The following is a 27,399-nucleotide window of genomic DNA, read 5'->3' as shown; positions in this document are numbered from 1 at the left end:
AGTACAATTTTTTGAGAACCTTCCATAGATATTTCCAACATAGGGTGTCAAATGCTTTCTCAATGTCGAAGGCGACTACTACCGCCCTATCGGCCCTGCCAGTCAGTGAGTGGAGCGCATGTGAGAGGCAGCGAATATTCATGTGCATTCCCCTTCCAGGTATAAATCCGCACTGGTCTTAATGGACCAGGTGGGACACGACAAGGCTGAGGCGAGTGGTGAGAATTTTGGCTAGTATTTTTACGTCAATGTCCAGGATTGATAGGGGCCTATATGATCCCAGGTCTCGCACGTCTCTGCCTGGTTTTGGGAGCATAACTATGCTGGCATCTCTCATAGATTGTTGAAGGAGTTCAGTTACCTTAGCTTCTTGCAGGGTCTCTAATAATAAAGTACTATGTCACTGTAAGTCTGCTAAAGTTCTACTGGTAGGTCGTCTGGACTTGAGGCTTTGCATCTGGCCATTCTCTACACAGCCTTGCGTAATTCATCTAACTGAATTGCTGGCTCTATGACGTGTGCCTGTTCTCCCATAATTCGAGGGCGGGGTATGTCCCTGAGGAAATCAAGGTTGGTGAGCTGTACTGTCTCTGGGAGTTCAAGGTATATTGTGGCTAGGTGATCGTGCAAACAGCTATTAATTACTGCCTGTGTATTTATTACGGTCCTATCCAGGTGTGTTCGCGTAAGGATCAGCAGAGGCGGGCGTTCCCTCTTCAGTAACCATGCTAGGAGTCTTCCTGATTTGTCGCCTTCTTTATATAAAAGCTTGAGATATTCCCACCAGGTGAGACAGTAGAGTCTGGCCCATATTTCACTCACCTGGCGGTGTGCCCGCAATAGGGAGTCATTATGTGGTGGTGGCAGTTGTGGTCTATCTTGCAAGTGGGACAGTTTGTCTTCCGCTTCTTTCAAGTTTCGTTCTAGCTTGCGTCCCGTCCCCCCAAATTTGGACAGGAGCTCCCGTCGGATCACCACTTTAAGTGAGTCCAATTCTTTTCCTCTGGGGTTGGCGGTGGACCAGTTCGAGTTAAAGAATCCAGTGATCGATTATCCAAGTTCCGTTCGGAACATAGGGTTATGAAGCACATCAGGACTTAGCCGTCAAATGGGCAGCTTCGACCTGGCACGAACTGGACCCCACTCAAGAAGGACTGGGGCGCAGGCAGAAATAAATCGTGTAAGGATACAGGTCTATATGGCAGCTGGTATGGCCTCGCCGGAGAGGAGAAGTCTGTCTAAGCTACTGTAGACTTCCCGTGCTGGCGTAAAGCAGGTATATCCCTGCGACTCTGGGTGGGTCTCTCACCAAATATCTATGCATAGTCTCCCGCCCAGATGATGGGTATTGCTGCGTATGTGATGAGGAGTTTTCTAGTTCCGTCTATGTTTGGGGATTATATGTTGACTAGGCAGAACTCCATTCCATATAGTCCATGTATCATTATATATCTGCCCTCTACATCTGCTGTGTAATTATGCATCTGAAAGGGGACTTGGGGTGCTACCCACACTAGTACCCCCTTGCATATGTGGAAAATGTGGAAGCATATAGTTGCCCTCTCCATTTCTTATGTAGTTTTTGGATTTCAGGATCTAATAAATGGGTCTCCTGCACCATTGCTATTTGTGCCCATTGTCTGCGCAGGCAAGTCTGTACTCGGTATCCCTTAATGTACAAGTTAAGCTCCCTCACATTCCATGTTATTATATTAAATTGTCCCATCTGACTGGCTATCTGCACCCGGACCCGTCATTTCCGCTCTGTGGCCCGTCACCGTCACTTCTGGTGGTAAACACTGTCCCAACAATTTGTTCATTTACAATCCCTGTAACCCCCTGCGTTCCCTCCCCACTTCCCAGATCCAAACCATTATACAATATCATTATAACTACATTGACATCAGTATCATATATCTCAGAACACAAAATATTGTTGTTATGGTCTGATTGTATACTGTCAACAACTGCAGCATTGATCGACACTCCCAACTAACATACATACCCTACACTCTCAGTCATCCAAAATATAATTACAGCCAACACTCATCCACCAATTAAATCATTCCACACACTTATACCACAGCTATTCAGACAAACATATTAAAGTCAAGGAAAGAGAAAGATGATAGACTGAATGAGTTGTAATACAGCAGAGAAGCTAGGCAGTAGTGAAACTGGTGAAGCGGGGTGGAAAGTAGGTAGAGGGCGCGTCTCCGCCCGTCATACTGTAATGTCTTACAGCTGCCCTTCGTGTTCTGGCTTCTACCTGTGATTTGGCAAATTGCGTAGACATTTGCATCAGAGACCAGTTTGTTTTCAATTGCTTTTCTAAAAAGAGACAAGAACGTCTTCATACTTGTCTTAACCCTTCCCTTTCAGAAGTCATCGATATTGGAAAAAGTACTGAACGTTCTATAATTTCTTCCCAAGCTTTATCAGGTCAAGAAGGTCATTCTCCCATATCTTATGTTTCAGAAAATTCTGAGTTTTCAGCTCCACTTTCTGCCATCAGAGTTAACAAAGAAGCTTTTAAACGCAGCTTTTGTTATCGTTGTGGTTCTAAAAACCACATTGGAAACTTTCCTTCTTGCCCTGCCTTGGGAAAGAAATGCAGTAAGTGTAAAAAGACAGGTCATTTTCAAGAAGTTTGCAGATCTCGATGTTCCTTTCCTAATGTTAGGATTCACAATGTAGAACTGCAATCTCCCTCTACCTCGACCTGCAATTCATCTGACTGCACAAGTAATTTTACTAATCTCCTTCTCTCCATCGATGAACCTTTGAATTCCATTGTGTATGAGCGTCTCCTCTTCCAAGCCTTCATTAACGGAAAATCCTTACAAGTCATGGCCGAATCTGGAGCCCCCATCACTGTACTGGCTGATACCACCTTCTATACCTTATGGGGCCATTCCATTACCCTTCAAGCTCCTGATATCTCTCCCAAAGCTTTTGGTGAGAAGGACATTGATCTTCTTGGTTTCTGTGTTGGCTCTTTGCAAGTTCTGGGAAGATCCACTGAAACCAAAATTTACGTTGCAGTCAAAGGCAGATATTTGGTGGGTTGGAGAGACCCAGCCAAATTGGTTATTATTTTAAAACCAGGCCATAAGAATCCCATTGTTCTAGGAGATGTTCCCCTTCTTTCTATCGACAACAGTAATCTTAATAATACTGATCCGCTTGCCTTCCTTAAAAACAACTTCCCTTCCGTTTTTAGCAATAGCATTGGCACCATCAAAGGGTTCGAACATGTCATTAGACTTACGGCCAATGCCACACCTGTCACTCACAAAGTCAGATCCGTTCCCATTAATGCTAAACCTGACCTTAAAAAGTGATTCAAAAACTTGACAAAGGATGGCATTACTGCCACTACCGATTCCTCTGAATGGGTGTCTCCCATTGTTCTTGCTAAAAAGAAGAATGGTGACCTTCGCCTCTGTGTGGATCTCAGGTCCTAAAACCGCAACATCATCATTGATTCCCATCCCCTTCCCCATATTCAACAAATGCTCTCCAACATTGGCCACTCTAAATATTTTTCCACTATTGACCTGCATTCTGCCTACCATCGATAGCCTTAAATACTGAGTCTCAAGAACTCACCACCTTTGTCACTCCCTTCGGGGCATACAAGTACTTAAGGCTACCTTTTGGTTTGGCTTCCGCAGCCTCAGTGTTTCAAAAGGTCATGGATGTTCTTTTTAAAGATGTTGCCCACGTTCAAGCCTTTCAGGATGATATCCTTGTTTTTACCGAAACCAAAGAGGCTCACTTGGACACCTTATATAAAGTTTTCTCCATCCTGAATGCCAGAGGTGTTACCATTCAACTGGACAAATGTACATTTTTAGTTGAACAAATTGACTATTTAGGTCATACCATCACTCCGGAGGGCATTAAACCAAAATTTTGCAATGTTGAGGCCATTGTCAAAGCTCCGCCTCCTCCTGACAAAGATGCCCTTAGATTCTTTTCTGGGTCTCTGCGAATATTATGCTCGCTTTGTACCTGATTACTCTTCCTATGTTCAATCATTGAGATCTCTTTTTAAAAAAGGCACAACTTTTGTTTGGACCGATGACATCAATACTTCCTTCACACAGATCGAACACCTAGTTGTCAATGCTCCTGCTTTAAGTCCTTTTGTTCCTGGTCACCAGTGCACCATTACAGTTGATGCCCGCTTAAATGGTCTTGGTGCTGTTTTTGGCCAGCAAATTTTTGGTAAGGATCACACTGTCGCATTTGCTTCAAGAAGTTTATCCGAAGCTGAATCCAAATACAGCACCATAGAAAGAGAAGCCTTAGCCTGTGTCTGGGCTGTTACCAAATTCAAAACCTACCTGTGGGGTAGTCATTTTACTATCTACACTGATCTCAAACCCCTTGTCTACCTTTTACAAGGTGACGGCTTAGGCAAAGCTTCTGCCCGCCTTGTATGCCTTCTTTCAAAACTGCAAGAATATAATTTTGTTATTAAATACATTCAAGGCGGATCTTCCCTTGACCATACTTTGAAAAACGTGTCTGAATTTATTGTCAAAGGTTGGCCTCCCATTCGCAATGTGCCTCATGATTTAAAGCCCTATGCTCAAATTTCCTCTGAATTGTCTCTTGAAAATTATCTCTGTATTAGAGATGGTTGTTTCATTCTTCCTTCTTCTCTTAGGAATAAGCTTATTTCCATAGCACACGATAAACATTTAGGAGTTACTGCCACATGTAAAAAACTCAGGGGAAACTATTGGTGGCCCTCCTTGAATTCTCAAGTCTCCTCTTTTGTGGACTTGTGCCCTCAATGCATTGTCTCTGACAAACATTGGAAGACCACGCAAAATCCTCTTCGTCCAGTTTCCTTACCTGACAGTACCTGGGCGAAAGTTGCCTTGGATTTCGCTGGTCCTTTCAATCTTCTACCCAATACTTCGAAATATTTGTGGTACTTATTGACTACTACTAAGAGAGCAAAGAATCGACGGATGTAACTATCCCTAAGTTTATTAATATTAACACTATTATTGATGTTAAATTTACAGTGTTCCTAAAAGGCAAATCGTGCAGGCTAAGGGGATGGTTCGACCATGCAAGTACTAATGCACTTAAGGGTCTCAAAGAGGCACTTGCTGCTAAACCCAGAGACACAAATTTGGTAAGGGAACTTAGAGCCACCTATCAGTCTGCAATTAATAACAGGAAGGCCGAATTAAGGCAAGACGCCTGGGACAAGTTAGATCAAGCGGCCGAAACCTCAGATTCCTCCCTTTTCTGGGCAACCGTTAATCGTCCATTTCTTAAAAATGAGGAGATGCCTGAGCTGACTGCTAACGTTAGCGTAGAAAGTTGGGTCTCCCATTTTTCCATGATTTTCGAGTCGAATAAATCCTCGGATGTAGATCAAGATGACTGGTCTGCCATTCCTTTAGATATATCCATTTCTGAGGTTCAGGATAGTATCTCTGCCAGCAAGGGAGGTAAGGCCCAGGGGCCGGACGGGGTGCCCATTGATGTCTACAGGAAAGAACCTGAGATCTGGGGCCCGTTATTAACAATCGTGTTTAATGCAGCAGTCTGCCTCGGTGTCCCACCCACATGGGAGGAATCTATTATAGTACCAATATACAAGAAGGGGGAGAGGAGTGATGCCAAGAACTATTGTCCAATCTCCCTTCTCGATTCCTCCGTGAAAATCATGAGTAGGGTGCTCTTGGTTAGACTCGAAGAATGGGCTGATTCTAATAATATACTGGCTAACTCTCAGTATGGTTTTAGGAAGGGACGGGGAACAGTAGAACATTGCCTCAACCTTGAACTTCTAATAGGGAAATATACGAAGGCCAAGAAAGGATCTCTTTTTCTCTGCTTCGCAGATCTGAGCAGTGCCTTCGATATGGTGAATCACAAGATTTTATGGGAGAAACTTCTGGAAATGGGAGCCCCGGAGGGCATTGTTCATTTCTTGGCCCGGCTCTATGCCAATCTCAGATCTAGCGTACGCTACGGCTCGGGTGGGGAGTGTACCCCTAAGTTCCCTATTAGGCGTGGTATCAGGCAGGGATGTGTACTCGCCCCCCTGCTTTTTACACTCTTTATTAACGAGGTTGATTCGGTCTTAAAGACTGTAGCGGCTGATACCCCTAAAACCCCTGATTTTCATATTCCTGTTTTACTTTATGCAGACGATGCCGTTATTTTATCTAGGACTCCCATCGGCCTGCAACGTCTAATGGACAGATTTTCCCTGTTCATTAAGGACAGGAAGTTGAAGATCAATAAATCAAAAACCTTTGTCATGGAGTGTGGTAATAGTTGTAAAAAACCACATTCTTTTTTCATCGAAGGACAAAAGGTTTTAACAGTGGACTCTTTCAACTACCTAGGTATCACCTTTTCCAAATCAGGTAGTTGGTCCAACGAGATCAACTATGTAAGGGGTAGAATGGCGAAAAGTGCCCATGGGGTGTTTCAGTTTGCTTCTAAACTAGGGGATAAACGGCTCATGGATATGCTGAAAATTTACCAAATGAGGTGTCTTTCTATTACTCTCTATGGTGCTGGTATTTGGGGGCACGCCCCGAGTGGAAGTCTTCAAGTGGAGGAAAATATCTTCCTTAAAAGACTTTTAAGTCTACCCACTTCGGCTTCTACCGACCTGGTGCATAGGGAGTTTGGAATTCAACATCTCTCAGACTATGTAGCCCTTAGACCGCTTATGCTTTGGCGTGCAATATGGGTAAAGGAAGAGACCTCTCTAAATAGAGCTATTATCGAAGATTGTCTCTCTACCGATAAGCATTTAAAGATTCCATGGGTAAAATTTGTTTCTGATAGTTTTTCTGAAATCTATGATCTTAATGTAATAGAGGATCATTATGCCGCCTCTTGTTTGACCAAAAATGAGTTGAAATCTACTTTTATGAACCACAGGAATGAGAAGCGAGGGAGGACCAGTGGTAATTTAACAACCTGTCGTTTTTATGGCAGTTTTAGTGAAACGACAGGGTTTCAACCGTATTTGAGTTTTGTTTCCAGATCCTCTCATCGATTTGTTCTGACAAGACTCCGTTTTGGTATTGTTCATCATCTGGTGGCATTTCCAAGCATTAGGAAACACCCAATTGGTCCTTGCCCATGTGACAATATTACCGTACAAAGCACTATGCACTTTTTATTGTTCTGTTCATTTTACGGGAATATCCGATCAGCTTTTTTAAAACCCGTTTTTAGGAAATATGGAGTTAGGACTGTAAAAGACACTATGAAACTGTTATTTAACCCGTCACCTGATGTCTGTTTTTTCACTGCCACTTTTCTTCTATGGGCCATTAAAGCAAGGCCAAGTCTGTCATTTTAAAACTGTTTTAATGTACTTTTATATGTTTGATTGTTAAAATGATGAAGCTTTTTATGTATGTATGTGCTTTTATGGACTTTGTTTTTAAGCTCTGAATAAAGCCTTATGAACTGAACTGACTACTACTCTAAGTGGATTTTCTTTTGTTGATTCTGCCTCCACCCAATCTGTCTTACAGTTCCTCAAGAATGTTTTCTCCCTTGAAGGCCCCCCAAAAGAATTTGTCACTGACAATGGCACTCACTTTGTATCCACTGCCATGCAGAACCTTTTGAAAAACTTTGACATACATCACCTTGAAGTTGCCTTATATAGCCCTTCCACCAACGGTCAGGTAGAAAGAGCAAACCGCTTTCTTAAAGAGGGCATTCAAACTGCTCTTTCTTCAAGTCTAGATTTCAATCTTTTCCTTAAAGACAAGATCAATGCCTATCACAATTCGCCTCATCCCACTACTGGTTTCACCCCATTTGAATTGTTAAGGGGCAGGAAATGCCGCACTAAACTACTACCTTCTTGGCTACAGCGACATTCTTCAGTCTCTGATAATTCAAATGTCAGTAGCGATACCATTCTACGTCAATCTGTCTCATTAGCACAGAACAAGCAAAAACTTTACTATGATCATCTCAAACATGTTCATAACAAAGAATTCACTGTTGGTTCTTGGGTCCTCGTAAAGAAACCATTTGGAGTCAAAAAACGGTGAATCTTCTTTTACTTCCCCTTGCAAAATTGAGAAGGTTGGCCTAAGTGCTTGTTTGTTGCAAGACAGGGGATGGTGGAACAAGAGTAGACTTGTTCCTATTCCCAATGAACAAGCTATTATTCACATGAAAACTGATGAACCATCTCATTCAGATGATTCTATTTTGCTTGAAACACCTCACACCACTGTGAATCGTTCTGATGTAAATTCACGTATGGCTGAACCTCTTCCCCAAAATTATGATCCCGATGTTTCACCTCCCTTTGTTAATGTTCCTTCATCCACTCATTCTGTTTTACCACTAAGAAGAATTTGTAGATTGCCACTACGTTATAATGATTTTGTTATGTCCTAATTTCTCAGTAAAGGGGAAGATGTTGTAATGTCTTCTCTTCTCCTTTTCCTTTTTCCCTTTCTATCCTTTGCCCTTCGTTTCTTTCTATCTCTCCTTCTGTCCTTCTAGAATCCTGCCTCTCTCTGGGTATTTTTTCCCTGCACTTCGTCCTGAACAGGTGACTCCGCTGTGGGTCCTATTAGCTTAATCTGTATCCTGCTATAATAAAGAAGCTACAACTCGTGACACCTGTCTATGCTGCCGCTCCTTCGTCACTACACATACATTAACGTCCAGCACAGTTGTCACCTATATACCATTTGAAGACTCATCTTGGTCCTATCTGCCGGGAGGCTCTTGAGTTTGTCGGCGGTCCCCCTGCACAGCAGGCCGCTCGCACTATCCTCCAACCAGGCCTCGATGTCGGTCTCAGCTCTGGATTTCCGGGTGCACTTGCGGGCTTGGCCCTATGATTCTCACCCAGAGGCATGTGCCTGGAGTGCCAGCGCGGGCCCCGTTGTCAGGTCCCACCCACGGCTTTGTTTTTGCGCCTGTGGAGCCTAAACGGGCAACGGCTTGACCTGCCCGCATGAGCGGCAGCTCCCAGCTCCGGCCAAGATTCCGATATGCAGGGAAGGGCCCTCCGCATTCCCCACGCAAGGCCCCGATGCAGGCTGCCACTACAGTGGCAGGCCGCACCCACAGGCGCGATCTCTCTGGTCTCCTCTCCCGGGCGTCATCGGCTGCTCTTCAGTGTTTTCATACCAATCCAGTCCACCTATGTATTGTAGGCTCGGGGCAACCACTCTGGCATGTGGCAGCTGGGCCGGCAGGACAATTTTCAAGGATTATTTAAAAGGCGGGACTTGTAGCGCCTGAGGTTGCGACTGCTCCAGCCGCCATCTTGGCCACGCCCCTCCAATGCCAACATTAACCTGCCAACATTATGGTGCCAACAAGGTACATCAGGATCTCTAAGGTCATCACCAAGAGAGGCCCTGCAGTCTTGTTTTCTCTCCCTCCCCAGGTCACAGATGCCAATTGAGAGCCTCTGGCTCAAATGACCCACTGGACAAAACAATTCTGCACCCGAGCCCCCAGCCTGGGTCCACGTAAACTGATGGTGTCTTCGTGCTCCAGAGACCCTCAAGAGTCGAGCCCCCCTTAGGGTTCGCCAGACTGGTCCCCCAGTCCCCACTGATAGCCTTTCTTTTGCAGGTACTTCTCAATTGACTTTACCGTCTAGCGCTCGGTGCTACCAACGTGACCAACACCTCTGCACCCAGACTCACTAGGGGAGGTAAAACAGAACTGCTGGTGGCTTCCTGGACCTTGTCTCCTAAGCCCCTTAAGTCCTGGAATAGAACCCTGTGAACCGTTTGCAAGTATTTCTATGAAGTGAATGTTTCTCCCGTAGGATAACATTATCACGTTTGATGCTCCTACCTCAAAATTTTAATTTTATTTTTGCTAATACCACAAAAATCTATAACTCCGAAAGTACTTAGCTGATTCGGTAGCAAATCTATTTCTGGTTATGCAGTTTTTACAGGATGGTGCTATTTTGGGTCTGTCGGTCACCATTTTGGAGGTTCAGTGGGCGGTGAGTAAGGAATTTCATGGTTCTTGGCAGAATCTAAAAGATGATGGGGGCTGATACCGATGTTTTTTCAGGGACTGTTGAACATGCTTCCTAGACCAGTTAATTTTTTCCCTATTTGGAATCTGCAGTTTGTATTGTTTTCTAGTGACCACTAATTCTGCCATGCACTTTGGGGAAATGGGGGCCTTATCCTGTAAGTTTCCTTTCTGAAAGGTGTTTCAAGACAGCATTGTCCTGGTTCTGGTTCCCTCATTCATAGGTAAAGTCAATTCAGCTTTTCATGCGAGTCAGGCAGGAGGTTATCCTGCCGCCATTTTGTCCAGAGCCATCCTCAGATGAGAAGTGCAAGTTGCACTGTTTGGACGTGAGGCAGTCTTTGCTGTGGAACCGTAAAGGGGACACAATATTCGTACATTTTGGTGCTGCTAAGAAAGGAGAAAAACCATCTACTGCTACCTTGAGTAGGTGTATATGGGTTTGTTTGCATATGAGCTGAAGAATAGGGTTCCTATACTGGGTGTTCAGGGGCAGTCTACGTGCAGTTTGGTGGTAACAGTGGCTGAATTGCAGGAGATTTCAGTTATCGAGATTTGTAGGGCAACAACTTGGTCCACTTCCTCTACGTTTGTTGGACACTATCAGATTGCTGAGCTGGTATGTTTGGATAATGTAATAGGTCACATAGTTTTGTTCTCTATGAGGGAATAGAGGCATTTCTGTATATGTTCTGGGCACTCTATTAAAGTTGGGTATTTATTACACAGATGGCCAGATTCTATTTTTCCTTGCGATGACTCATTGGTTAAGGAGGAAGGTGAGGGAGGGACAGGAGCTAATGCGTTTATTACTTACCGAAAATGGCATTATTCCTAGTCCTACTCCCTCGACTTCTTTCAAGGTCCCTCCCACCTTCCCAGTAAGGAACAACTGAGTGTATGGTTCACTTGTTTACGTACAGGAAGAGGAGGGAGCAGGAATTTTTGTTCAGGACGGGAGGGATCTATTGGAGGAAAGGGAGCCACTGGTTGATTTTGGAAGTGAACTATTTTTGTTCTAACCTGTTGTATGTAAAATACTGAAATCAAAAATACTGAGCTCCACTTGTATCAATTGCACAATTACAACTTATAAAATATCGTCAAGGTAATTTACATTTGGGAGTGAAGAGTTACTATTGTAACACCGTACCTGCTTACCTTGATGATGCATAATCAGTACTGTAAGGCATTATTGATGATAGGCGGTAGACTCAACATATGCAAAAAGGACAATTGATGGACGGAATGTTGAACATGTCCAACATCTTTTTATTTTGTTATAGTCACCGTAAGTGGGAAGGGTATGACCAGAAGTGGGTCTCATGCTCACAATGCCAGTGGATTTAAGCTAACCTGGCAGTTCGAGCTGGACTGTTCCCATGGAGAGCAGGGTGAAGACCGATTTTCAAATGGTTGTGACCAAACTGAGGTGGCATGGTGAGCAAAAAAACGATGGATTTAACACAGATCTGTGACTGGGGGTGAGTGTTTAACAATGTTCAGAATTCCGTCCATCATTTTTTTATTTTGCTAGACTCAACTTATGCCCAACTAGGAAATGGCCCCACTGCAATAAATATCATACATCCAGTTCTGACTGATTTTCCTACATGTCTATTAACGGAAGGAAACCTGTTGCCCATTGTTGCCACTGTTATTTATTCTGACAATGGACCCATTAATACGTCATTTTCAAGAAAAACACCTGCACAGAGGATTACAGTTCAACATGAGCCCGCTGTTGGTATAGCTATATGCGGACGACACAATATTGTATGTCCGAGAGCCGCAGATTAATCTAGACCCTCTCCTTAGAGAAATTCTGCGGTTTGGTAGATATTCAGGGCTGGGCATTAATTGGCGCAAATCTGTGATTTTTCCTCTCACGGCGGGCACAGTCAGATGGGACCTGGAGTTCCCGTTGGAATGGTGCACGGAATCTGTTAAATATTTGGGCATACACGTACACTTAGACACTGAACAAATCATTAGACTAAATTACGGGCAAGCTATTTCCGCCCTGGAGGCACAAGTAGACAAATGGCTCAAGCTTCCGCTGTCCTTGGCGGGCAGAGTGGCCCTCATCAAAATGGTCGTACTCCCTAAATGTTTGTATTTATTTCATAACATTCCAATTCCCCTGCCAAATCGCTTCTTTTTGACTTTACGCTCCCATTTAATCCGAGGCCACAAGGGTGCCCGGGTAAAATGGCAAACCATGACGTTACCTTGTGATAGAGGGGGATATGGTGTCCCAGATATGCAGCTATATTATTTATTGCCTCAGTACAGCTTTGCACAGACGTGGTACCACCCTGATGCCAGAATTCCCTATTTACGGCCAGAATCGGATCTGGTCCTTCCAGACTCCTTGGCATCAATCTTGCCTATAGGCTTCCCCAGAGACCCCAAGGACATCCAGACAGCATCCACGGCCAGTTGGGCATGGGAGAAATTACGGCGTATCACCTGCACCACTATCCTTTATTCTTCCGCACTTCCACTCCCAAATGCAAAATGGCTTTCTATCACGGGTGAAACTCTTGTACAGCGTACATGCTCCAAATTCAATATCGTCAAAATGGGAGATTTATTTCCTGAAGGCCATATATTTGATCCTGCTGATGAGTCCAGATTCCCGAGACCACATTCTTGGAAAAATTTGTTCTCATGAGATTGCGCGTTGCATTACGTACAGTAGCCCCTGACTTTCCGCTTGAACCTCCGTCATTCACTCCACTTACCATGGTAATCGAAAGCAAGCGAGGGGTACACCTGATATCCAAACTTTACAAAGCATATTCGGCAATCATCCCAGTTAACGATGATAGAATTTGCACCGCATGGGAAGCAGATATTGATACTCCAATCACAGATGAGCAATGGTCTTTCTGCTGCTCAGTAACCAAAAATGTTTCCATTAATAGCCGCCACAAATTAATACACTTAAAAGTTTTGCATAGGAGATACATTACTCAATCTAAAATACATAGAATTGACCCATCTAGGCCCCATCACTGCCCCAAATGCAATGCCCCAACACGGATTTCGCCCATCTGGCATGGACCTGCCCGCGTATACACGCATTCTGGGTTCAAATTCACAACACTATAAGTAATATGGTAATTGTCCCGATGGTGCCTTTAGCTGAAATCGCTTTGCTAGGGTATGTAGCGCAATTTCCTCCCAAGATCCGTAGGTTTGTCGCCATCAGCCTGTTACTAGCTAAAAGAGAAGTTACCACTTATTGGGGTGGGAAACCAGCGCCATCAGTAAAAGGTTGGCTAAATAGTTTAGCCACGTGTTCCATGAAAAGTGAATTGTATGCATCCACTTCCTCTCCCTCCTCCAGACCCAAAGACATATGGGCACCATTTAGAAACTTCTTGGCCACGCAGCAAACAGAACCCACTACACAGCAGGAACAGGGCATTGTCCCTACAGGCGTTGGGTAAACAGCACTAGCATCTAAGCTGCCCTTCTTTGTTGTAGTGCACAGATATACTTGTTGGTTGCGGGGTGCACCCGGGAGGGAATAATTTGGCCTGCTGGTGTAAATTGTCACACACGTAGTCACATAGCATCACCTGAGGTTGAGGTGGACTTGCGATATGAGAGTTTTTATTAGATTGTTTTTTGATGTCCTGCCATGATTGCTTGTAGCGTACTGCCTATCTACCTAGACTGTAACATCCATATTTCTTTGTTATTTGATAACTGCCCATATTTCATGGAATTGTTCAATGATCTGTGAAAATGTTAAATAAAGTTTATAAAAAAAAATTAAACAATGGAAGGAACCTAATGTGACACTAGGCCCAACAGAAAGGATCCCCGAATTGTGAAGAACAAGAGAAATAACCATCAAATTCTTTCAATAGAGGACCTGCTCAGGATTATAAACTAAGGGATGTTTGGTGAGGGAAACAGTTGAAACAGAAACGGCTTACATATGTTAGTCAACTACATAAGTGAAGGCAGGATGAGTAACCGCATTGTTAACCTGTATTTGAACTGTACTATCTTTAATATCCTACCAAATTTCAATTCAGACAATTTTTAATTACAATAGAATGTTTCTTTCAAGTGGCAAATAGATTATATCCTGTAATATTCACCCGCAGGCTTGATCGTTTCTTATCAAATAATGAACTATAAAACTCTGCATTAAATAGCTGCATATATAGAGTCTGGTCCTGACAATAAAATGCATTCTACTAGTTATTTCAGTCATTTTACCTGTGTCTGTCTCACTTGCATGCCTCTTCTGTCTTAGCTCGGAAAATTGTTTGAGAAGATCAAAGTTGGCATGAGGCTTGAAACAGGATGTGTAGCCATCAGCCCACTGTTTATTTGATTTACTATCCTGCTCAGATCCTACAATGATGAGAAGATAAATGAAAATAATGAAACTGCAAATGTGATATTAAATCCTTCTTAAAACCTACAAAAAAAGGCTATAGAAGGAGTATGCCTATCTCAACCTGCTCTCTGGTTCTCTTGAGTACAGGTTTTCTCACCTTGATAGAAACTGCAACCTGTCTTCAACTATTCACTTACCTGCCTTAAATGCTTTGTCTATTTAGGAGAACACATTTTATTAGAGGCAAAGAAACCTGTTTAGAGAGAGGCCACAACCACACAGACTGGTTCACTCGTTTTCCAGCAAGCATTACAAAGCCAATAGGTCTCGCCTGTGAGACAGATGTTGTCTTTGTCAATGTTTTTTTGTCATGTACAGTAGCGCGGCTGCTGTACAGCACAGCTGAGAGCGAAAAATAAAGCTCTATGATGCAGCCAGAGTCAGACACCAAGCCATAGCACTTTTTTCCTTTACTTTCTATCATGCTCCACTGCAACTTCCCTGCTGTGTAACGTGACATAAAAAAAATCTTGTAGGCGAGCCTGTTGACTTTGCCAATGCTTCTTTTGTTTCTGTTTCGAAAGCCAAATATTAGATTACGAGTAATGCAGCATGTTCTCTGCTTCTTTTTTTGAGTTGGATGTGTATACAGGATTTACCATTACTAGAACTTGAGGACAAAAATACAAAATGGTCTCTGGATCAAAGTAATTAAGGACCTGATTTAGAGTTCGGGGGGATATGTTACTCCTCACAAATGTGACATATATTCCGTCCACCATTTTACAAGTGCGATTGGATATAATGCACTTGTAATACCGCAAACTGGATAGCTGACAGATTTGTGACAGAGTAGCCCGTCCGCTGTATGCTAAATCAGGCCTTAAGTCTGTCAGCTACTAGGTTCTACTAATGCAGCCCAATATAAAATATCCATCACAGAGGCCAAGTTTGGATGGTAGTTGGCATGAATGTAATGCTCTGAAAAAATGTAACTTTTCATTTTTTCAAGTCACTGGCACAGATGTTATGGACGCCAACATTAACAGACAACACCGGTTAGAGTAGGGTTTATATACATCTATCACGTTATATGTAAGAATTCTGGTACCACAAATATCGTCTGACAGACATATTGTGTCCTAAATATCACTTACAAAAATATAGTCCGGTTAACTCTTAATGAGGTATTATTTTTGTAAACAATATTTAGGATAAGATGTTTCTTTCAGGCAATTTTTTGTTTACAATATTCTGATATAAAATCCATTTATCAATGTGTTACAGTCTACACACAACATTGCTTTTGACTGTAAAGGATGGTCAATGTATTAAATTCTGGTAGGACTGGTCAGAGAGTTTCAAGTTTATTAGTTATCTTGCTGTGTTATTTAAAACAGTTGCAAGGAACATCATCAAACAATAAAACCATGCCATACAAACCCAATATAAGAAGCAGAGCAGCAGACAGTAAGAATCAGCTAAAATAGAACACACAAGCCATGATATACCATAAAATCTACATTTTGCACATATACTATCAGCCGTAATATATTCATGTGCAATCTTTCCCACCATACACTATCAGTAGTTAATTAAGTCCAACAGGCCTGAAGAAACTTATTTCCTGACATCAACAGTTGAATTCATTACATTTAATTATAGAAACAATCGGATGCAGTTTGTTTCTTGCTTCAAGTGTAACACATAGCACAACAAGTAAAGCAAAAGAAAGAGGCATAATATATTAAAACAAGTAAAGAATAATAAGCAAAAAAATATAGAAGCCAGTCTATTAATATTATGTAAGGCCCAAGAACATCTTAAAGTGTCTGTGTGCAATCTGCATTTTGATATAAAGTTAAAATATGTAATATCTAATTCCAGAAACAGAGCTACGACAAAAATAGCATATATGAAATTCAATAATCAAACAAAATTTCATCCTCGGTTAAAACAATCTGTGCTGAGCCATACAGAATTTAAAGCAAGAAGTGATATAACAATAGTGTTGGTGCAATCCAGTCACTAAAAAGCTGTCTAGTGTAGTTTAAAAATGGCCTTTTATTCCAGGCTAGATTAAAATGCTTAAATTTGCACCCCTAAACTTTTTGCATACTTCCCTTGAGGTTTTTGTTTCTTTTCCACCAGCTTCAAACATTTTTCCCATAGACAATTAAGTTCTAGGTCCTCTGCCACAAAACATGCCATGTTCGCCTGTCTACATCTACAAATACCAACAGCGTTGAAGAGCTGGCGAAGCATGCTCTTTCGTTCAGACAAGAGATGTTTGCATGTGCAAATCAAATGCACTAGGTCTTCCCTGCCCTGACTACAGCCTGCACGATGTTACAATTGGACTTTGTTTCCAGGGTGGAAGACGTAAAAGTGAGGGAATAACCCTCAAAAAGGCTTAAGTATGCATATTTCACCAACTTGGTGAATTCTGTCTGCAGGTAAAGTTGTACTACAGCCCCGGTTGAGCTGTGTAGTATAAATCATTCATGAGCTCGGCTTACCAATGTTGCCTTGTCTGCTATCAGGGAGGCTTGTTTCCTTGTTTTATATATTAGTCGTTTATAACATTGATGAGAAGCTGCAGTCTGCCACAGGTTTTCAGCTTCTACCGTCTTGATAGAGTCCCAAAGATAGTTCCTTGCAGGGCAGGGATTCCAGGTCATTAGTTTAGCCCATAGATGGGAGTTAGGAGATCCCGGTTGAGCTACTTTTAGGTCTCGTCTACGCAGCGCGCATACGCTGCATAGGGAGACCTTTAGTGATCGCGTCGGCTTTTCAGGCAATAACGTGCACGCGATCCATTGCCTTCAATGGCAACGTGTGCCTGTCTGGAGATTCACTTGCGGGAGCGAGCGGCTGGCGCCATATGTTATCAATTATCGCGACGCCAGCCGCTCGCTCCCGCAAGTGAATAGCGCAGGCCCCCTCCTCTCTCTCTCTGCTGCAGCGCGAGGCACGCGCGCTTGTATTTGCATAGTATGTGTTGAGAATATAAACACGTGAATATGGTCTGAACTCACAGTTTTTTTATAAGTAATATCTCCATCAAGCCACTGTTGGGGTAAGCCTCTGTAGTATACAATAGCCGGACTCAAGTAGTTGATAAAACTGCCTTTAAAAGGTATTGTTTTGCACATTTATGTTCGCCTCCCACCAAAAGGCAGAGTTACCAGCTGAGAAGTATCGATCAGGGAAAAAGATTGCTTGCCTGTTCGATTGCAGACTAAACATGGTGCCACTTTCGAGCGCTTTGTAAGGAGCATTTGCAATTTCACCAACTAAAAATGACATTTAAAAGAGCGCGGCGCCCCTTAATTCCACGGCTGCCCTAACGACAGACTTCAAAGAGTCATCAGTTTGTTTGGGTTGTATAAGTAATTTATCAGATCAATTCACCTGACAGTAACTACAATCAAATTGTTTAGAAGCCCGTTCATTTTTCCAGCTTTGGCATTTCTACAAGCATAAATACAGTCCGCTGACATTCGTTCTGTCCTCATTTATTAGAAGGGATAGATACATCTTGGGCAGGGATTACAAGGCCTGTCCCTCGAGATGGGATGCTGCACAACTGCACCATGGCACTCCAATGGATGTGTTCATTCACCAACATAACAAGAATTGGCATAGCCAATAGGTCTCGCCTTTGGAACCTTAGAAGTGTTTAACCATGCAACGACTAATGTAGTTGCACCAAGGATATTGTGTTGCATAACTAGATACTTATAAGGTCCCAAAAGTGAGACCTATTGGCTATGCCAATGCTTGTTATCTTGTGCCAACATCAGGTGTATGCCACTTTTCCCACCAACTCTTGCTTCTGGAGACCTAACTCCAATCTAATTTGTGCCGGTGATGTAAACCTGGGTCAACTAAAAATCGTTCATTAAGCACCCACTGCAATGCTATTTAAGGCGACCACATCTCTACCTCTCATTGCTTCAATTCCGTAGGAAACTGCTGAGACCAAAGTGGCCTGAATGACCTGAAGAAGTGGGGTGCAGTTGGAACTAATTATGGTGTTCTTTACGTTTTTGAGGACTAGTGCTAATTCAGTCCTTCTTCTGCTGAATGCCTATTTTTGTTGTCCGAAGGAGCCTTTACCGTCCAATATCACTCCCAGATATTTGTACTTGTTAACTCTCTTCAGTGGCTGCTTAGCTAAAAACCAGCAGAGCGCCCTCCCACGCTGGGTTGAGTTCACGATCATGGTCTTAAATGTGTCCAAATTAATGGTCAGGACATTTTTATCAGCATATGATTGAGTGGTGTCTAATAGGTCTTGTAGGACTGAGTTAGCCATTATGGTGAGGTAGGTGAAACGACTGGCTGACTAATTCCGCTGCCCTTTCACCAGCCACGCCCTCTGCCCTCTGTTTCCAGAAAACCCTTTCAAAACTATAAACGCAAGTACTATGGTTGTGTATATATATATATTCACTTAAAAAACCATAGGTTTCACACACGTTATAGTTAGGAATTAGCATTTAAAAAACCTTGCACATTCACTTAAAAAACCATTGGTTTCACACATGTTATAGTTAGCTGGACATTTCCCTCGTAAAAAACCAATGAAATTCCCCCGTTATAGTTAGTGCAGGCAACTATAACTCACGCGACCGCAATCCTCTGCTGATGACGTCAGATATTACATCACTGTATTTAGACACCTATTTACCCATGTCTTCTTCCATTAATCTTTAGCTATACTTATATTACAAATATTTATTTTTCAGAAAGACACATATGTAATCAGTGATGTAATATCTGACGTCATCAGCAGAGGATTGCGGTCGCGTGAGTTATAGTTGCCTGTCCAGCTACCTATAACATGTGTGAAACCTATGTTTTTTTAAGTGAATTTGCAAGGTTTTTTAAATGCTAATTCCTAACTATAACGTGTTTGAAAGCTATGGTTTTTTAAGTGAATTTGTACGTTTTTTAAAATGCTAAGTTATGTATTTATGAATATTTTTTTTTTTCAGGTTTTTCACCGTGCACGCACCGAGCGCCCACGAAGCGTTGTGCGTGCCGTGCGCGCATCGTGCGCGCACCGTGCCCGCACCCAGCGCATTGTCGACAAAAAAATAAATGTATTTTTCTCCCTTGGGGGTCCTTCAGTGACCCCCTGACAAAGGCTAGGGGGTCAGGAACTGTCCACCCTGCCCCCTTTTCACGTTCTCCACCTTTGTTTTTCACTGCCTCAGACTGCGAGAGACAAAATGGCGGCCGCCACTTCCTGATTTTGACCGATTCGAATGTTTACTGACATCTAACAACCAATCAGAATTGCGCTCGCGCACGGCAGGGTGCGCGCACCGTGCGTGCACGGTGCGCGCATATAGATATTGATATGGTTTTAAATGCTATTTTCTCAGGAAATACTGAACAGATTTACACGAGACCTTCAAAAGGCACTTCCTTGACCTTATGGCTACCTCTCTGCCAAATTTCACGTAATTCTGTTCAGCCGTTCGGGCTGTACCTTCGACTAAAGGTCCTATGGAAAAACGCATGGGGAAAACGCGTTTTGGGACCCCCCTTTTTTCTCGGCCCCCACTTGACTAATCACCCCGAGACTTTCAGGGTAGGAGCTGAGCGGAGCGCCCCATTAGTTTTGAAAATTTCGCGAGGATTCGTCAACCGGCGCCAAAGTTATTCAAAATAGAATTTTCAGATTTCCTATGGAAACACGGTCCTAACTATAACTATCTACTGGCGACCGCCAGTAGATAAAATATATATATATATATATATATATATATATATATATATATATATATATATATATATATATATATATATATATATATATATATATATATATATATATATATAAAATTTATCATTTGTTAATTGCAGCAGAAACCACCGAAGGTAATAAGTAAGGAGAGGAAGAGACTGCGAGTACCAGAATGCTCTGTTTATCACATGTACTACTTGACTCACCGAAAAGTGTTAAAAGGCTAATTAGTGACTCGTTCTTCTTACTCCATTCTGCTGCTTAGCAAAGCATGAGGCCCGTGAACAAGGAGCAGGCAACTCCGAAACATGTAGGGCATGTATTAATTGTTTGGAAAAGGAGATCCGGTTCTTCAATAAAGAATGCTGCCATGATTTCCAGGATTCGGTTGTTCACTGAGTGCGAACTCGCAGGGGTCATTTTTTGTTTGACGATATATATATATATATATATATATGTATATAGACACCAAACTGTGCAAATCATCTTCCCTCCCAGTGATGACTCTAGCCCAACCAAACAAAATAAATGTACCATTATACAATAAATATGTTATAACTGTCCACACAACAAAAAAGACACTAAAATGGAACCTCATAAAAGAACTTGAAAGGCAACATTTGTCATTCCCTGATAATTACAGGGTTCACAATTATTTGTGGATCTCGGGCCCTTGGCTATTCCACAGCAAGCCAGACTAGCTTCTATGCTTCTGCGGGCTCCTTCCAGTTCCCATTTGAAAACCATATCAGGAGGTGAAGACTCTGTACGGCGAAATCTGACCATGCCAACAGAGCCTGCTTCTATGGCTGCGTATTATTCACTATTTCTGTGCTTTCCTTAAACTAGATTAGAATAGCAGAACGTGTGCATAGCCAACCCGATGCCAACCACAGCCTGATAAAGGATTTTCAATGTGCATGTTGAGTCAGTTTAGGGCATGTCTGAGGGTTTAGACTGGCTTTGCAAGGTTTGGCTAAAAGTAGATTGTGTCGAATGGAAATGTGCAAGGGAAGACAGCAGGGCATGAATGAGTACTAGCTGATGGTTTGAACGGGAAGGGGGAACTTTAAAGCATGGCCACTGAGTCCAGTGAGAATGAGGGAGTGCAGAATTGTCCCTTTTTAGGTCTCGCTGAGCCCAGCGCATGCGCTGGCTCGAAGAGACATTTTGTATGTGGGCTCCAAAAAGTGCTACCAGGCCAGCCTAGAGCTACAGTGCATGTGCGCGGGCGCGCGCGCCGCGTTTACTTTCACTTTCGCGGCCGCACGGCCGCTTTGATCGCGATCACTTTCACTTTCGCGGCCGCACGGCCGCTTTGCTGCGCAGATCCAGCCGAGTCATGGCCTTGAGTCAGTGGCTGGAATCCAGTTGTTTGTTCGACTCGATGAAGGCACCAAGAGGAGAGAGACATTTGATTGACATGAGGCTGGGATGCCGGTGATGCTAACTCACTTTTTGTTTTTTTTACACAATCCGTGTTTTCCCACTCATTTTGCTAAAACCCATTTGGAAACTTTAAAGTCCAGATGAAGCCAGAAAACGCACAAGTATGACGATGAAAGGCCAAGGCTTCTATATGCTGTACTGTGTTTAAATTGTGACTTTCGTCTTTGGAGCCTCAGAAGTCTTCCATCAGACACTCATGTCCGATTCATGTCCCTTTGACAAGGAGAGTCTCTCCTAGAATTCCCCTTACTTACTCTCATACAAGTGCCTGCCTTGCCGTCCTTTAGCTCGTGGGTGACCTATCGATTACCATTTTTTCGCCCTGGTATTGATTTACTGACAATTATCTTAGCCATCAGAATTATGTAATGTTCCAAAAGGAAGGCCTGACTTTTAATGTTCTAGGAATGCCATGTTTGGACTCATCTCTCAAACAAAGCACCTGAACTTCAGATGTTTCTTAACACAAACCGCTCACCTGTGATTTTATGCTCCATTGTTCCACAAGAGGGCAGTAGCATATTTCTATTGGTAGAACCTCGCTAAAAACGAATTGATAGCATATCATTTTCAAAAATATTCCTCGAAGCAATAGTTATCATAGAAATGCAAAACGACTTGTAGAAAATGTCCATAAATTACAGATAGCTGTTCCGCACGATTCTACTGCTATGAGGGTAGTGGCCTCTTTCTTTTTACCGTCTTAGGGTAAGAAACAATGATAGTGAAAGGGGGCTTAGTTCACCCACCTCATTTATTGACATCGTTCAGGTTAGGTGCCCTGAGTCTATGTGGACATTCTTCTGTCATGGCGGGCAGGGGGCGGGGCTTTACATGGAATAGTCATGTAGAAGGCTTTCCAAGAACAGCCTTGTGTAGGAACAGTAGTTGAGGGGTGCGTGCAGGCAGCCCAGCACTGGAGGGTCTGGGTCTGTCCATGTCTTCCTTTCTCTCCGGTGGCGTAGCAGTTTCGCCATGGTGGCATCAAGAGAAAAGGGCTCCAGAACCCTGGCTAGGTAGTAAAAGGCAGCCATAAATACAGGTTTGCTTGCAAGACAGAACAGGTACGCACAGACAGCAATGCAAGCTTCTTTGCCATACAAGCGGCAAGTACATTATAGGTAGCAACATTACCTCATGTGCGAGTAGTTCATCCTCGCCTGTTGATTTTGTCTTGAGCTTCTTGCTTTAGTTAAGCCTTATAGTGTTTGAGCTGCTGATAACAGAATGCACAGCCTTCACGAAGACTTGGCAAGTTAACACCTCTGCTGAGAAACAGCTGAAGTCAAGTATGGAGGGCTATAGAAAAGCAAGCTTTTAGGACAGTTTGCCCTGTATGCAAATACTCTAGGCTAATTTGAAGAACTGATACATATAAATCACAGATGTAAATGTACAATACATGTAGGAGAGTAGGATCTGCTTCTTATGGTTACACCCACTTTTTGCTGATGTTTTACTGTTTCTTTACTTTAGTCTGGCTCTTACCCTGCTATCCAGGGCCGCAGCCTAGCTGCTTCCTCTCTAAATCGATTGCATGTACTTTAGGTACACTCCAGATTGGATTCTGGGGTACCCTTATAAGTCCCTAGTATATGGTATACTATGTACCTAGGGAATAGGTACCCCAGAGGCCTCTTAGGGGCTGCAGCCTGGTTTTACCCTGGCGAAAGAAGGAGAAATGTTTAATTGCTCCAAATTTGAGCTGTTTCCATGTGTGCTGCTTGGTACAGCGCACATGGAAACAGCAAAACTCCAGTGATTGTTTATGTGCAGGAAGGTGCTCCTTCCTGCACATAAACAATCATTTAAAAAAATGACATTTTGCAACTTCTATGTGTGCTGCATTGAGCAGCACACATAGAAGTAACAAAACGCCATCTTCCCCTGCAGCGCAGTCACCCTTGCCCTATGGTGCGAGCGTGCCTGCATTGGCACTAAGCAGCTAAATTTAGCGCCACCACAGGGGGAAACGGAGGGTTGCACCATCTCCTTGTAAATATGGTGCAGCCCTGTGTTTCTAAAGTGATGGCGCTTGTCGTTAGCCTTCTTGGCTTTAAAGCACGCTTCGTCACTTTACTAGTAAATATGCCCTTTGGGTCCAAGGCCAATGTTCCCTATAATTTTTTTCCTCTGTGTGCGGCAGTATAAGGTTTCTGTGCAATGCAACTAAGGCTATGTGCGCCGGAAACCAGACAGCGTATGTGGTGCAGCGCCAAATATCACTCCAAACCTTTGCTTAAAAAAGTGAAAAAAGAGTGCATTTCCACACATGTAGCTGGTTGAGGTGGAACCCAGCATTTAGAGTATTTTTTTCCTCTGCATTTGCTTCACTCTCTGGATAATGTCCTACACTGGGGTATCTTGCAGCTCTTAACACATTATTCTTGAACAAGGCTTTTATGTATCTAGAAAAAATGCAAATCTGTGAGTTGTTTAGTGTATTTGTGTGTGTGTTTTATAGAAGTACTACGTCAGAGGGAACATGTTTTTAAGGTTAGAGATAGCCTCAGAAGTAGCACATGAAAAAGTTTCTTTTAGTGAGAAGGTTTATGACCAGCTAAAAATCTCAAGTGTAAGTAGTGAGAACAAAAACATGAAGTTTGAGCAGAGCTTGTCAGTCTTGGTGTTTCAAGAATAAAACAAAAGCTAAAGTCCAGGCAGGGTTATGACAGTTAAGAAAATAGCCTCCCTAAGTGGACCTTGCTCTTTTATGTGCCAATCAGGTTTATTTTCTGTCACTGTGCACTACTCTGTCTAAACAGGAGCAATAATTATCGAATGAGCTTTTTTGGTCTCCCTTTCTGTGCTACTTTTCTGCATGTGTCACTATAAGTGTCTGAGGGTTGTTTTATATAATTATTATACGTTTTGTGGTCGGTGATTGGCTAACAAGGCATTATGTACATACTCTGGATGCCATTGATCTATGATTAAACAAGCATTTGCAATGCAATAGGTCTCACATTTGCAAACGTTTAAGCTATTGGCATTGTTCATGACAATGCCTTTTTTAATCTATTTAATAAAACAAACACATAATGGCATTTATTTATCATTTACAAAGCCAATAGCTAGTGTTGCATTATTATTAGCAATGCCAGCTGCTCACACTTTTATAATGCGAGACCTATTGCATTGCAAATGCTTGTTGCTCATGGTGTGCAAAGTGTAGGTGTGCACATTGGCTTAGGATGCACAGTGAAAGGGATTAACAGTGCATAGAGCTTTGGCTGACCAGGTGCGCCCCTAGCACTGGGGCGGAATCTAGGCCCACCATCGTAGATGTAACGTGATCACATAAGCAACGGCGCCCCCGGTCCACCCCTAGCCCCCATCCCTGCTGCATATTCTAACACGGTCTGTCACGGCGCACATCCCCTAGCACACACTTCGATGATAGTGGTTTCCCTTCCCTAGTTCTTTCTCAGTTATATAATTGTTTTAAAAGGAAAAAATAAAAAAACGAGATCTAAGTCACCTTGTGTTGTCACCGCTGCCCCCCTGATGCGGCCGGCCCCTCATGGGGTTGTAGGCGGCTTGCTGTGTATTTTGAATCCCCCACATACCACCTAGCACTGGTACTTTGGCCCTGCCGGCCCGAAGGGATGTAGGCAGTGGATGAGCTGTATGGACTACGATAACAATAAAGATCTTGTTTGTTAAAAAAAAACAGTGCATAGAGCTTTTTCTGAGAGGCTGGCCATGGGTATGCAAGCACTATATTTTGCAGGACATGGCCAAAAATGGACAAACATAGCCTTGGCAGTCACACAGGGCTTGCAGAGCATAACAAAGTGTGGGTTGAGAACAGCCAAGGCTGTGTAGAGTGTTGAATAGGGTGTGCAGAGCTAGGTGGAGAATGCCTGGCTCACTTATCGGTAACTTTCATTAATCCAATTCCAAATTTTTGGGCGCATTACTTACTTATTGCAGTTATGGTGTCAACAACAAGAACCTCTCTTTTTTTTTAAAACTCCCTCCCTATGTAACTATTAAAGGGGCGATGCATCAACCACTCATCCTCAATTAACAAGCTCCCACGAACACTCCCAAATAAGGGAGGGAACATAAGTAATGGGACAAAGAATACAGAATCAGAGAAATGAAGATGACTGGTAAGCAATCTGGGCATTACCTTCTGACCCATTCCTTATCTCTTTCCTAACTTATTGCAGGAATACCAAAGCAAAACAAATGACAGCTGATAGATTTAATGCAACAACAAATATAATAAATCAAAAAACTCTGGATTGGCCCGGGACAGTTCTTACAATGTGCGGCGATGTCCGCATGACCCATCAAATATGGACTTGATACCCGGACGAACCTGTGAAGTCCCAGGCATTGCAAGTCGTGCTGGACCCAGGGTCACAGAAGGGACCAGTTTCCAGAATTTATGCAGCCCTGAAGGGAGAAAGGCAAGCAAACATAGCAAAGTTGCATCTTAATTGAGACACAGACCTGGATGTCCCTTTGATTGATGTGGCATGGTGGAGATCAAGGGTAGGGGTGGGCGGAATTTGCATAGTCGCGCTACTCAAAGCTCCGCGAAACGGTAAACAATCTCTGCGAGCATGCAGAAATTCCGCAAACACGTGGAGTTGCTTGTTCGAGATGCTTTTTTCCTGTTCGCAAACGCTGTTTGCGTGTTAGGGGGAAATATCTCACAAACACGCATTTTGAGAACGCGAACAAGCACAAAATTCTGCAAAGTCGCAGAACACAGAATTTTGCGCAATTCCGCGTTCTCCGTGGAACGCGAAATTACCCAAATTCTGCGAGCGGAACAGAATTTACTGCCCAGGGCTAATCAAGGGCACAGGTATGTGAGACAGCAAGTAATGCCAGGTTTAAACTCACACAATTCTACTATCTTCATGAAGCGTATTTGACTCCTCAAAGCATAAGTCGCATTTACCCTACCCACACAGCTGATTGTGTATGATGCAGGGTGCCTCTGGCCAGATTTGCCCACGTCAAGTGAAACTGCAGGCTGTTGCAGCCATATTGGACACAGGTCAAATCCTTGGTTCACCAGATAACTGGGGTCCCCTTGGACCTGACCATCAAACACGGCCTACTGGGTCTCATGCCCCTCCCTAAGAAGGGACACAAGATGGGTTATAAATTTGCTCTCCTAGCCATGGTACTTGCCAGATACCGGACAGCCATTCACTAGGCGCAGGCAGCAACCCGACCCACGAAAAATGGCAGAAAGACTTATTGGAATGGACCACTGTGGATGGAGTGCGTCTCTGAAGTATCAGAATGGATAACCATGCGGAGAGAAATCTTGGTATATGGGACAAGATGGTTGACTGTATAGGAGGTGATCACAGCAGAGAGACACAAGACTCTGGGGCCGATTACGATGTCGGTCTGAAAGCCTCCGACTGCTAGTCGGAAGCTTTCTGACCGCAGTTGGAGGCTTCCTGTCCAACACAGTAGGTTTTCAGTCCGACCTCCAAATTGCGATGTTGGCAGTCGCAGCATAACCTGGTCGGTCATTCCAACGACAGGCTCTCAGAGTCTTTCGGCCGGTCAGAACCACACCGTAATCTCTGATGGACGCCGTTTTTGCCGTCAGGGTTACAATGTCAGTTTCCCACAGCCTTTCCATGCCGGCTTTCCTGATACGGAAAGGCTGTTGGAAAGTGACTATGGGGGCTTCTAGCAGAGCCCCCTTGGTGGCCGAGGGGGTACCTAGGGTGCCCCACTGTAAATCCATGCCTTGTGTGGCAGGCACCATGGGGTGCCTGAAACAGGTTGCATGTTTTTA

General features: G+C 43.3%; 1 protein-coding gene across 1 annotated transcript in view; it reads right to left on the bottom strand.

The window, feature by feature from the left end:
* KANSL1L (KAT8 regulatory NSL complex subunit 1 like) overlaps positions 1-27,399 on the bottom strand; it is a 3,005,708-nt gene that overhangs the window by 1,758,615 nt on the left and 1,219,694 nt on the right. Inside the window, exon 8 of the mRNA XM_085647079.1 lies at positions 14,284-14,421. Coding sequence (XP_085503205.1) covers positions 14,284-14,421 — 138 coding nt within the window. The remainder of the gene's footprint in view (positions 1-14,283; positions 14,422-27,399) is intronic.

Source organism: Triturus cristatus, chromosome 3_2, assembly GCF_964204655.1.
Source record: "Triturus cristatus chromosome 3_2, aTriCri1.1, whole genome shotgun sequence".
Taxonomy (NCBI): Eukaryota; Metazoa; Chordata; class Amphibia; order Caudata; family Salamandridae; genus Triturus; species Triturus cristatus.
This window is presented reverse-complemented; position numbering and strand designations above follow the sequence as displayed.